The sequence below is a fragment of the Schistocerca nitens genome, chromosome 9 (genome assembly GCF_023898315.1).
Source record: "Schistocerca nitens isolate TAMUIC-IGC-003100 chromosome 9, iqSchNite1.1, whole genome shotgun sequence".
NCBI lineage: Eukaryota > Metazoa > Arthropoda > Insecta > Orthoptera > Acrididae > Schistocerca > Schistocerca nitens.
Genome location: NC_064622.1, coordinates 183,600,139 through 183,612,915, shown reverse-complemented (window position 1 = coordinate 183,612,915; position 12,777 = coordinate 183,600,139). Strand labels below are relative to the sequence as shown.

Here is a 12,777-nt window from a genome sequence, read left to right as displayed (position 1 = left end):
ACCCTGGTGGAGAATGTAATTCAGTTGCTCCAGTCCTGAGTTGTGCTGAGTTACGAGATGAATGTTCCTCTGTGGTTAGACGGTGGGACTTTGTGAAGTGGTGGGAGACTGGAAAGATATGGCACAGGAGATTTGTTTTAGTAAACTGTTGGGAGGATAATTACGGTCAGTGAAGGCTTCAGCGAAATCCTCGTATTTGGAGGAGGACTGCTCGTCACTGGAGATTCGATGACCGCAGGTGGCTAGTCTGTACGAAAGGGACTAAGTGGTATGGAACTGGTGGCAGCTGTTAAAGTGGAGGTATTGCTGGTGGTTAGTACATTTGATATGAACAGAGGTACTGATGTAGCCATCTTTGAGATGGAGGTCAACATCTCTGAAGTTGGCTTGTTGGGTTGAGTAGGACCAGGTAAAGCAAATGGGGGAGAAGATGAGGTTCTGGAGGAATGTGGAAAGTGTGTCCTCACCTTTGATCCAGATAGCAAAGATGTCATTAATGAATCTGAACCAGGTGAGGGGTTTAGGATTCTGGGTTGGAAGGATTCCTCTAGATGGCCCATGAATAGGTTGGCATAGGATGATGCCATCCAAGTGCCCATAGCTCTACCCTGGATTTGTGCGTACATAATGCCTTCAAAGGAGAAGTAATTGTGGGTGAGGATGTAGTTTGTCATGGCGACTAGGAAGGAGGTTGTTCGTTTGAAATCCGTTGGAAAAGGTAATGTTCAATAGCGGTAAGGCCATGGGCATTAGGGATGTTAGTGTACAGGGAGGTGGCATCAATAGTGACGAGCAGCGCACCATGTGGTAAAGGTACAGGAACTGTTGAGTCAGTGGAGGAAGTGGTTGGTATCTTTTATATAGGAGGGTAGGCTTTGGGTAGGAAGCTGAAGGTGTTGGTTTACGAGAGCAGAGATTTTCTCAGTGGGGGCACAGTAACCACCCATAATGGGGTGTACTAGGTGATTAGTTTTATGGGCTTTAAGAAGCATGTAGAAGGTAGGAGTGCAGGTAGTGATAGGGGTGAGCAGAGATATGGACTCCAGGGAGAGGTTCTGGAACAGACCTAAGGATTTGAGTGGTGACTGGAGATCCTGCTGGATTACTGGAAAGGGCCATCTAGAGGAATCCTTCCTAAAAACCCAGAATACCAAACACCTCATCTGGTTCAGATTCATTCATGACATTTTGCTATAGGGATCAAAAGTGAGGACACCCTATCCATATTCCTTCAGAACCTAAACAACTTCTCCCCCATTTGCGTCACCTAGTCCTACTCAACCCAACAATCCACCTTCCTAGATGTTGACCTCCACCTCAAAGATGGCTACATCAGTACCTCCGTGCACATCAAACCTACAAACCATCAGCAATACCTCCACTTTGGCAGCTGCCACCCATTCCATACCAAGAAGTCCCTTCCACACTGCCACACACACGCAGTCATGCAATCTGCAGTGATGAGTGGTCCATCCCTATACATACTGAGGGTCTCACTGAAGCCTTCACTAATTGCAATTATCCTCCCAACCTAGTACAAAAGCAATTCTCCTGTGCATTATCTTTCCAGTCTCCCACCACCTCCCAAAATTCCACTGTCCGGCCACAGAGGAGCATTCCCTTCATAACTTAGTACCACCCAGGACTGGAGCAACTGAATTACATTCTCCACCAGGTTTTCGATTACCTCTTATCGTGCCCTGAAATGAGAAATGCCCACTATCCTTCCCACCCCTCCCACAGTGGTTTTCCACTGTCCATTGAACCTATACAACATACTCATCCATTCTTACACAACCCCCACTCCCAATCCCTTACCTCATGGCTCATACCTCTGTAACAGCCCTAGATGCAAGACCTGTCCCATACCTACTCCGTTCCGGTCATTAACATCACCTGTACCATCAAAAGCAGGACTACTTGAGAAACCAGTTATGTGGTCTACAAGCTAAGTTGCAACCACTGTGGTGCATTCTATGTAGGTATGATAACCAACAAGCTGTCTGTCTGCATGAATGGCCACCGACAAACTGTGGCCAAGAAACAAATTGACCACCCTGTTGCTGAACATGCTGCCAAACATGATATCCTTCATTTCAATGACTGCTTCACAACCTGTGCCATATGGATCCTTCCCACCAACACCAGCTTTTCTAAACTGCACAGGTGGGAACTTTCCTTGTTCCCATTTCAGCACTACACAGCCGTCATTCCACCACCACACCCAGTCGTTTTATTTCTCTTCTTTTGCACTACTTTCCCACCCCCTCCCCACCTCTCCCCTGCCCTCTGTCTAACCTGCAACACTTCGCTGTCCGCCACCCCTACCATACTACCCCTCCCCCTCGCTGCTCCTGCCTCCTAGTTACCCCACCCAGTCACCACTCCCATCATGCACTGGTGCAGCTGCTCACATTGTGGTTTCAGTTGCCTGAGACTGCAGTCGTGTGTTTGAGTTGCAGTTCGCGTGCACGTGCGTGTTGTTGACGAAGCCCTTAATGGCCAAAAGCTGTAATTGTGAGAGTCTTTTGTCATGCGTATCTGTGACTCAGCACCTCTGCTATATAGTGAGTAGCAACTTTCCTTCTCATAATACAAAAAACAATGAATTCTCTGAAACTAAATGTTTCAGAATGGTGTAAGTATAATATGAATGGATTTTCCGGCCACTGTCTGGTAGAACAATTTCATACTTACTAACCAGAAGGCTGTCAATGACTTATAAATGTTTACTGTATCTTATATGTACTGCAGAAGATTAGTAGTCCATTCATGATTGTGAACGTAATGTTAATATATTTTGTTGCAGCTTGAAAATGAATAGAAATGTCAATAACTCACAGTAAGAAAAGTATTAACACGTAGCTGTAAAAACAGAATAATTTATGTCAGACACACAAAATGCTTCTCCCCATTCACATTAAGCAACCAATATTTTTTTACTTTCTGTGGAAACAGATATAAGGCATATCTTTCTGTGCAAAGAATGGTAAAAAATATACTATTTAGACTAACAGAATACAATAATTGATATGAGAATCATAAACGAGGATACTCACCTGCAGATGAACGGTAAAAATCGACACCCCCCCCCCCACCACACACACACACACACACACACACACACACACACACACACACACACACACACACACACACAGAGACAGACAGAGAGAGAGAGAGAGAGAGAGAGAGAATCTTCACCACTTCACATTCACCACTTCACAGTATGTAGCATTTTTTATTTTTAAAAAAATAATGTTAATGAAATCAGCAAATATTCTTCACATTACCTGGAGCACAGTGTCTGAATAACGAATCAGGTTTTCTATATTTTCAATTGGCTGGTCCTTCACTGGAGTTCCATTTACTTCCAATATTCTATCTCCAATGTGAAGGGACATCAAATCACTGCTCATGTCCAGCCTGCAATAATGATTTTGATTGTTTATTATGAAAGATTTGGGGAAACAGTGCTGAAGTAGTTACAGTTCTATTTCACACATGAAACAGGATAGCTTACAGGTAACGCATTCTGTTCAGTACGTCATGAGGAATGACATTTCAAATGTGACATTTAATAAAACATGATAAATCATTGCAGCTTGCATTCATCAAGGTTTGAGGACATCACAGCACAAATTTTCCAGTTGTTAATGTATGTTGACGTTAGTAAGGAACTAAACTTGTTATCTATTATAGACTAATCTTAGAGCTGAACGCTCCTTAAAAGAAAGGAGCACCTCAGTTCAGGTATCACTCTCAGTAAACCAGTTCTACCCTGTCATTAAGGTTAATGTTAATGTGTACTGTACTGATGAAGTATTCATTTCATTCAGAAATAAACCTCAGGTTTTGTTCAACCCACCAAACAGTTTCCTGTAAAGTTGCTAGTGCTGCAGATCATAGAGGAAGGGAACAGTATGGTGTTTGGAACAGCAGAAAAAAGAGGTTTCTAAAACAAACTGACTAACAAATTTTCTCAAAGGCAGGAGTCAAAGTCCTTCAACAGCACACAGTTGTATTTACTCCTTAACATCTACAACCATTCTAACAGTCAAAAAATTTCAAAGCATACCTTGTGACATGGTCCAAGTATGGATAATACAACACACAATTCTATCATTTTGGATACATGAACAAATGACGTACATCAGGTATTAGACAATCCCCTCCATCACCTTTCTTTACTTCAGACAGCTGCCACCAACAATATCTGAATATAAACATTTGCACCAACCTAACAAGCCTGCTTATCTAATTCTGTGAACAACCAAACGGGCACCTCGCTTGACAATATATCATGGATCCTTTAGCCAGAAAAATTTACAAACAACAGAAATAAGATTCACAAACTTCCTACATAGCTCAAAAAGTGGAAAGATCAGCTGCATTTGGAAAAGCAATCACTTAGTATTAAAAAAAATTATATATATATGAATGATTATAATAGAGGGAAACATTCCACGTAGGAAAAATATATCTAAAAACAAAGATGATGTGACTTACCAAATGAAAGTGCTGGCAGGTCGACAGACACACAAACAAACACAAACATACACACAAAATTCAAGCTTTCGCAACAAACTGTTGCCTCATCAGGAAAGAGGGAAGGAGAGGGAAAGACGAAAGGATGTGGGTTTTAAGGGTAAGTCTTTCCGCTCCCGGGATTGGAATGACTCCTACCCTCTCCCTTAAAACCCACATCCTTTCGTCTTTCCCTCTCCTTCCCTCTTTCCTGATGAGGCAACAGTTTGTTGCGAAAGCTTGAATTTTGTGTGTATGTTTGTGTTTGTTTGTGTGTCTGTCGACCTGCCAGCACTTTCGTTCGGTAAGTCACATCATCTGTGTTTTATAAAAAGGACATTATTGTAAAAAAAAAAAAAATTGAGTATGAATGATCACACAAGACAATGCTCATACTCTTCTCTTATCAATACTTCTCTAAGTGCTAGTAAATACCCTTACAACTTAGTCTGCACAATCTGAGGAAATCTATAATGCAGAGAAGGCCAGATTTTTGAAAGAATATTGATGAATTATGTGACGGATGTGAAACACTGATGCTCTCCTATATGAAACTTATACCCAAAATAACCAAGAACAGAGTATACGTGTTTTTGTCATATTCCTGTAATTGTATAGGTTACTGTCTTCACTTCAGGTGAATGTGCAATTATAATAATTCTGCAATATGAAGCAAGGTTTGTCTATGAAAACTACATCCCTCCATTCACTTACAGTACGGCCCCAATATTGTCAAGTCATGAGAAGCATGTCCATCTTTGCACTACTGCGAGTGGGACACACACTGCTAGCCATTCGGTCTGTATACCACTGTTGTCTTGCACACAGTGTCTGATTTGATCTTTTATTTCAGGCCAGAAACTAGTCCTGCTCGAAGTGCTCTCTCTTGTCAACTTTGTGTTAGTCTATGATGAACATTTGTTGTGTCTAATAATCATCATTATAGCCTAAAAATGACACACTGTAGCACATTCTATGTTGAAAATATGGAGTATCTCTGAGCTGCATAAAGGTGTCACATTTCTACTCAGTAAGACAATATCTCTAGCATGTGTGTGTGGTATTATGTAGTAAACCTTGTCAGACTACATTTCCCTTAAGATTAAAATGGAAATGTTCCTATCCACAGCAAAAAGCATGCCTTCCCTACAAAGCATTGTTTCCATGAAACCCCAGGGGAGTTCACAAAATATTTCAAGGGGTTCACCAATTTTTTTTTTTCTTCATAATGGTGGATTTTGAGGATCGGATATTATTGTTTCCTTATTTTTGTTGCATTATCACAACATAAATTAATATTTACTGCAAATGCCTGATTTACAGTTATGTAACAACGTTAGAAATGCATTTAAATTCACTAGAACAAAAATTTAGTCTGCCAGCTTTTTGAGTATTCTAACAATACTAACAACTGTACCATGACCCCACTAAGGAATGGTTATATGGCAGTCAGGCCTTTGATTTTCAACACTAGCCTACTACTTATTTCCTTGTGGCACATGCAATAAGTTGTCAGTTATGTATCAGAATCTTTTCTGTTTACATCAAAGTGGATAACTGGTTGTAAAGGGAAACAGGGTTCAACAAAATTACAAGTTAGTGTTGTGTCAATAGGTCATTAGCTTCTAGTGATGTATGTCAATCTGAAAAAAGTGAAGCATTTATAAAGAAAATAAAGTATGATAATTACATCAGGTTTGTATTTTCATATATAGGTGACGGACCGTCCAAGATCGAAGTGTGTTGTTTGTGGTGAGACTCTTGCTAACAGTAGTCTGACACCTTCCCTACTTAAATACCATTTAGGAACTAAACACATCACCCACATCAACAAATGTGCCTGTGGTGTCGATAGTTCCCATGCCACAGTGTAGGTGCACGCTCGTAGAGTGGACGAACTACACTGACTACAGTGCCCTCTAGTCGATGCTGTGGAGCTCAACGAGTGCTGCTCTGCTTTCAACCCCAACTTAGCTTCTACTTCATAGACAGGATAGCCATTACAGACTTTGCCTTTGTTAATTCAATGATAGTTTGTCCAACTACTAGTAACTGTTAGCTTTGATACATGGACAACGGCTTCACACCTAAGTGCTCATCTTTACCAGAAGTTACGTATATGTCACTGACTAATATTCTCTACTAAATGTGCTTTTACTTTACATGCAGTACTGAAGTGCTTTAACTCTCCTGCTCCTACTCGCTTCCTTCATTCGGCCTATTTTGCAGATCACAGGAGCAGACCCTAGTGCTGCCTTCCAGGCATGATACGTAAGTGCCATTCTTTTTTATATGAAAAGCTATTGAGTGGAAAAACCATTTAACTACTTTTGTATCAACTGCAAAAAGTGACAATGAGAATGCTCTTCAAACGTCTTATCACTTTAGCAACAGGATGCCTAAAACTGCAAAACCTCATTCAATAGCTGAAGATTTAGTGCAACTATGTATACATTATTTAGTACAGTGCATGCTTGGAGAATCTTGCACAAAAAAGTCAATATGGTACCACTGTGAAACAATACAGTCAACCACCGAATTAAAGTCGTGCCAAATTGTATCAAAAATGAAAGTTTGGAAAGAGTATGAGCCAGCCCTTTAGCGATTCAATTTGACAAATCAACTGATGTTGCCAATTCAGCCATTTTGTTACTTTTCATTAGTTATATGAAAGGGGAGCCTGTAAAAAGAGGAATTACAACTGCATACCATTAAGAGAGAGAAATAGAGGAGGAGATATATTTCAGTTAACTGATGAACACTTTTGCGAAAATTCAGGAGACTGGACTCACTGTGTAGCTATTTGTTCAGATAGTGTGAATCTATGACAGGATGTTACGCTGGGTTTGTTGCCAAAGAGATATCAGTAGTGCTGAATGCTTCTTGGGCACACTGTTGCATTCACAGACAGGCTCTTGCTCCTAAACACATGCCTGATGGATTGAAATCCATGCTCGTGGATGCAGTGAAAATAATTTAGGCTTGCCCTATAAATTCCGGCATCTCTGCAGAGTTTTGTGAGGAAATGGGAAGCATTTACAAGTTTTTGTCGTCTCACACTGAAGTTAGGTGGCTATCTCGTGGCAAAACTATTTCCACACTACTTGAGCTTAAAGAACAAGTCTACATTCTTCTCACCAGCCGTGCCTTTCACAAAGCAAATTGCATGGAAGACAAAATCTGGCTTCCGGTTTGAGATTATTTGGTAGAAATTTTCTCAAAAATTAACAGCTTAATCTTGTCTCGCCATGGGTCTAATATAAATGATTGTATTGTGCAAAATCATATGAAATCACTCATTGAAAAACTTAAATTTTGGGAAATGTGTTGCAATAGGAATCTAACAGAGTGCTTTGACACCCATCACAACTTCCTAGTGGAAAATCAATGTCAAGAACACGGTTGCAGAATATTTGCAGAGATTTGGAAAAAATCTTTCAGAATATTTCCCTGCTATGCCCAATAATAACAACTGAGTCCAAATCACTTTGAAGAGTCAACAATTTTAGAATCCAGATTAAGCATAAATGTAAAAGAGCAGCTTCTTCAAATGTTCATTAATTTTCAATTACAAAAAAGTTATAAATCATTGTCATTAATTGAAGAATGGAAAATCAATGATGGAATGTAACAATATTGTGAAAAGGAAAGTTGCCACTCACCATATAGGGGAGATGCTGAGTCGCAGATAGGCACAACAAAAAGACTATCAAAAATATATCTTTCTGCCAATAAGGCCTTCGTCAAAATTAGACACACACACACACACACACACACACACACACACACGCACAAGCGCAACACGCACATGCACGACTGCAGTCTCAGGCATCTGAGGCCACATTGTGAGCAGCAGCACCAGTGGCATTTGGTGGAGGTAGGAGGAGGCTGGGGCGGGGAAGGTGAGGGATAGCAGGGCAGGGGTGGCGGACAGTGACATGCTGTGGGTAGCACGAGGTGGAAAGACGGTAGGGCAGCTATGCACAGTCGGGAGGTCAGATGGAGGACAACGGAGAGGTAGGAAAGAGGGAGAAGGGGGGGGGGGGGGGGGTTAGGAGCAATAACGGAAAAGGAGAGAAGTAAAAAGAATGGGTGCGATGGAGGGATGAGGGCTGTATAATGCTGGAATGGGAGAGGACAATGACTAAAAGAGATTGAGGCCAGGAGGGTTATTAAGTTCCCACCTGCGCAATTCAGAAAAGCTGGTGCTGGTGGGAAGGATCCATATGGTACAGGCTGTGAAGCAGTCATTGAAGTGAAGGATGTCATGTTTGACTCAGCAACAGTGGGGTCCACTTGCTTCTTGGCCAAGACAGTTTGTTGGTTGTATTGCCTACATAGAATGCAGCACAGTGGTTGCAGCTTAGCTTGTACATCACATGACTGGTTTCACAGGTAGCCCTGCCTTTGATGGGTTTGGTGATGTTTGTGACGAGACTGAAGTAGGTTGTGGTGGAAGGATGTAAAGGACAGGTCTTGCATGTAGGTGTATTACAGGGATATGAGCCATGAGGTAAGGGGTTGGGAGCAGGTGGTGTGTAGCGATCAACAATATATTGCGTAGGTTCAGTAGACGGTGGAATACCACTGTGGGAGGGGTGGGAAGGATAGAGGCAGGACATTTCCCATTTCATTTCAGGACACAAAAAGAGGTAGTTGAAACCCTGGCGGAGAATGTAATTCAGTTGCTCCAGTCCTGGGTGATACTAAGTTATGAGGGAAATGCTACTTTGTGGCCAGACTGTGGGTCTTTCTGGAGTGGTGGTCAGTCACTCCTCAAATCCTTAGGCCCACCACAGAACCCCTCCCTGGAGTCCATCTCTCTGCTCACCCCTACCACTCCCTGCACTCCTCAGCTTCTACATGCTTCCTAAAGTCCATAAACCAAACCGCCCAGGACTCCCCATTGTGGCCCCCACTGAAAGAGTCTCTGCTTTCATAAGCAACACCTAAAACCTATTACCCGGAATCTACCCTCCTGTATAAAAGATACCAACTATTTCCTCCATCACTCTCCACAGTTCCTGTCCCTTTACCAAATGGTGCCCTCCTCATCACTATTGATGCCACCTCCCTTTACACTAACACCCACTACCTGTGAAACCAGTCATGTGACCTACAAGCTAAGCTGCAACCACTGTGCTGCATTCTACGTGGGCATGACACAACCAACAAGCTGTCAGTCCACATGAATGGCCACCGACAAATTGTGGCCAAGAAACAAATTGACCACACTGTTGCTGAATACGCTGCGAAATAAGATATCTTTACTGCTTCATGGCCTGAGCCACATGGTCCTTCTCATTCACACCAACTTTTCGGAATTGCCCAGGTGGGAACTTTTCGTGCAATATATCCCCTGTTCCCGTAACCCTCCTGGTCTCAACTAAGTCACTGCCCTCACCCATCCAGCCCCTACCCTATTCCCATTCTAGCACTACACAGCCCTCATTCCTCCATCACACCCCATCTTTTTACTTCTACGCTTTCTGCTATTGCCGCCCCCACCCCTCACCACCTATCTGCTACCCTCCTCCTAACCTCCCGACTGGGCATGGCTGCCCTACCCTCTTTCCACCTCATCCCTGCGGACTCCCCAACAGCATCACACTGTCTGCCACCCTTACCCTGCTATCCCACCCACTCCCTGCTCCGGCCTCTTCCTCCCCCACCCAGCTGCCACTCCTATCATGCACTGGTGCTGCTGCTCGCAGTGTGGTCTCAGATGCCTGAGACTGCACTCGTGTGTGTGAGTTGCATTTGTGTGTGTATACGTGTGTGTTTTGTCGAATTTTGATGAAGGTCTTATTGGCCAAAAGCTGTATTTGTGACAGTCTTTTTGTTGTGGTATCTGCGACTCAGCATCTCTGCTACATGGTTTGTCTTTAATTGGTTTTTGGTTAACTTTAAACGAGTTCCCAATGTTAGTGAATACAGCCATAACGGCTTTATTACCCTTTTTATCCACCAATTTGTGCAAAAAGTCATTTTCTTCCTATGCCTGTTTAAAAGGTAAATACAGATACAGGCTTTGTGCTGAAAGTAATTTCAGACTTTATTTATCTTCAGTGATTCGTGACTTCAAAACTCTGTGCCATAGAAAGCAGGTGCAACCTTCTCACTGAATTCCATGGAAGAGACGAGTAATTACAACAGAAACATGTATTTATTATTGTAACTAGGCCTGCACATTGTGTAACTTTTAAGCTGGAACTAGAATAATTTTAGGTTTTAACTGTTAATAATTAAATTCATTTAACCCTTTCTTTACCAGCGTAGCTTATAAGAAACATCGTCTTTCCATAGATGTATTTTGCATCAAACCGATTTTAACTACCCTTTGCCACTGTTTACTTGAAGCTCTATGCCAGTAGTGACTGTTCCTGACAACAGATGGCAGGAACTAGCGCGCGGGAAGAAGGAAACAATTGTTGAGCGTGACTAGTTGCTGGAGTCTTCATTGTGAAGAATTGATGATAAAAAACGCGTAAAATACGTAAGTTTTGCACTTTCGTTTACAGTCAAATAATTATCGTGTGTTGTGACAATCCTTCCTGCATAAGTACATCATACATTTGACTTGCATAATGATTTCCAGATAAGATAAACTGCGCAAAACCTTATGTTGCTTCAAAGCAACAGTGGAATTGAGTGGAAATTCCGTAATATAATGCGTCGCTTTACAAATCTATTGATGTAGGTGTTTGAAATTTTGCTTTGCAGGTATAAAATCACATTCTAGACACTTTTTAAATATTGCATCACTATGTCTGGCTTTTTGACTGATGCTGACCGAGAATATATTATGAATTTACCTGATAATGAGTTCAATGCATACATTGATGTCCCTGATGGGGATATATCAGATGTTGGGGACGAAGATAAAGATGAAACTGTCGAAATTGATGAAAGTTCTCAAGCTATTTCCGAAGCAGCTGTCATGAATTTCATTCAGGTGGTGGAAAAGGAGAAGTAACAATATTGAGAAAGTACATAATTATAAGCATAATTACGTATTTTAGATGTCAATATCTTTAAATTTCAGGCTGATGCAGTCAGGAGTGGTAAAGTTATTGATTCTCCGCCAAAATCAGATGTAAGCAACAACAATACAAATGAAGGAGCACCATCTACACGTGAGCAGCAGCAGCAAGTAAAACATAGATGTAAGCGTAGTGATTATAAATTTAGAAAAAATGATTTTGTGGTACAAGACACAGAATGGATGAATCACTTCCACCACCACCAATAGAGGAAATGACACCTTTGCAATATTATAAAATATTTATGAATGATGACGTATTTGAACTCATTGCTGAGCAGTCCAATATCTATGCTTTGCGGAAAGATTCAGTTTCTTTGCAGACGAGCAAAAATGAAATGGAGCAGTTTGTTGGTATTTTACTGCACATGGGCATAATCAAAATGCCTTCCATTCATTTATACTGGTCGAATGAGTGTAGGTATTCACCAATAGCTGATGTGATGAGCAGAACTCGCTTCTTCCAGCTACTACGGTATTTTCATGTTGTCAATAATCAAGACTTGCCTGAAGCTGATAGTAATCGTGACAAACTCTTCAAGATTCGCCCACTTTTATCTGTATTGCAGTCATCATTGAGGACACTCCCTCTAGAAGAATACCAAGCTGTTGATGAACAGATAGTACCATTCAAGGGTAGAAGCGGTTTGGAACAGTACATAAGAAATAAGCCTCACAAGTGGGGCTACAGATCTTCTACGAGAGCTGGTGCTTCGGGCATGATGTATGATTTTGAAATTTATGTTGGCAAAAACACCTGCAGTGATAGAGGATTAGGTTTGTCTGGGGATATTGTTTTGGCATTGACGGAAACATTGCCAGAGATACAGCATTTCAAAGTGTTTGCTGATAGTTGGTTTTCATCTATACCATTAGCAATTGCCCTGAAAGAAAGGGGCATTGAATTCTGTGGCACCATCAGGACAGACAGGATGGGAAAATGTCCCTTGAAAACTGAAGCGGAGCTCAAGAAAACTGGATGTGGCTCCTGTGACTGGAGAGTGGAAACAACAAAGAATGTAGCTTTAGTACGCTGGTTTGACAGAAAATGCATAAATTTCATGTCAACATATGCTTGTGTTGAGCCCATGGCAACATGTAGACGCTATTCTGCATCTGAAAAGAAATTCATTGATGTACCTAGACCTTAAATAGTGGAAAAAGTACAACAAACATATGGGGGGCGTGGACCTTGCTGACATGTTGAT

General features: G+C 41.6%; 1 protein-coding gene across 1 annotated transcript in view; it reads right to left on the bottom strand.

The window, feature by feature from the left end:
- The window catches only part of LOC126203522 (LIM domain kinase 1), a 170,525-nt gene that overhangs the window by 65,645 nt on the left and 92,103 nt on the right, over positions 1 to 12,777 (bottom strand). The window contains exon 7 of the mRNA XM_049937846.1: positions 3,294 to 3,426. Coding sequence (XP_049793803.1) covers positions 3,294 to 3,426 — 133 coding nt within the window. The remainder of the gene's footprint in view (positions 1 to 3,293; positions 3,427 to 12,777) is intronic.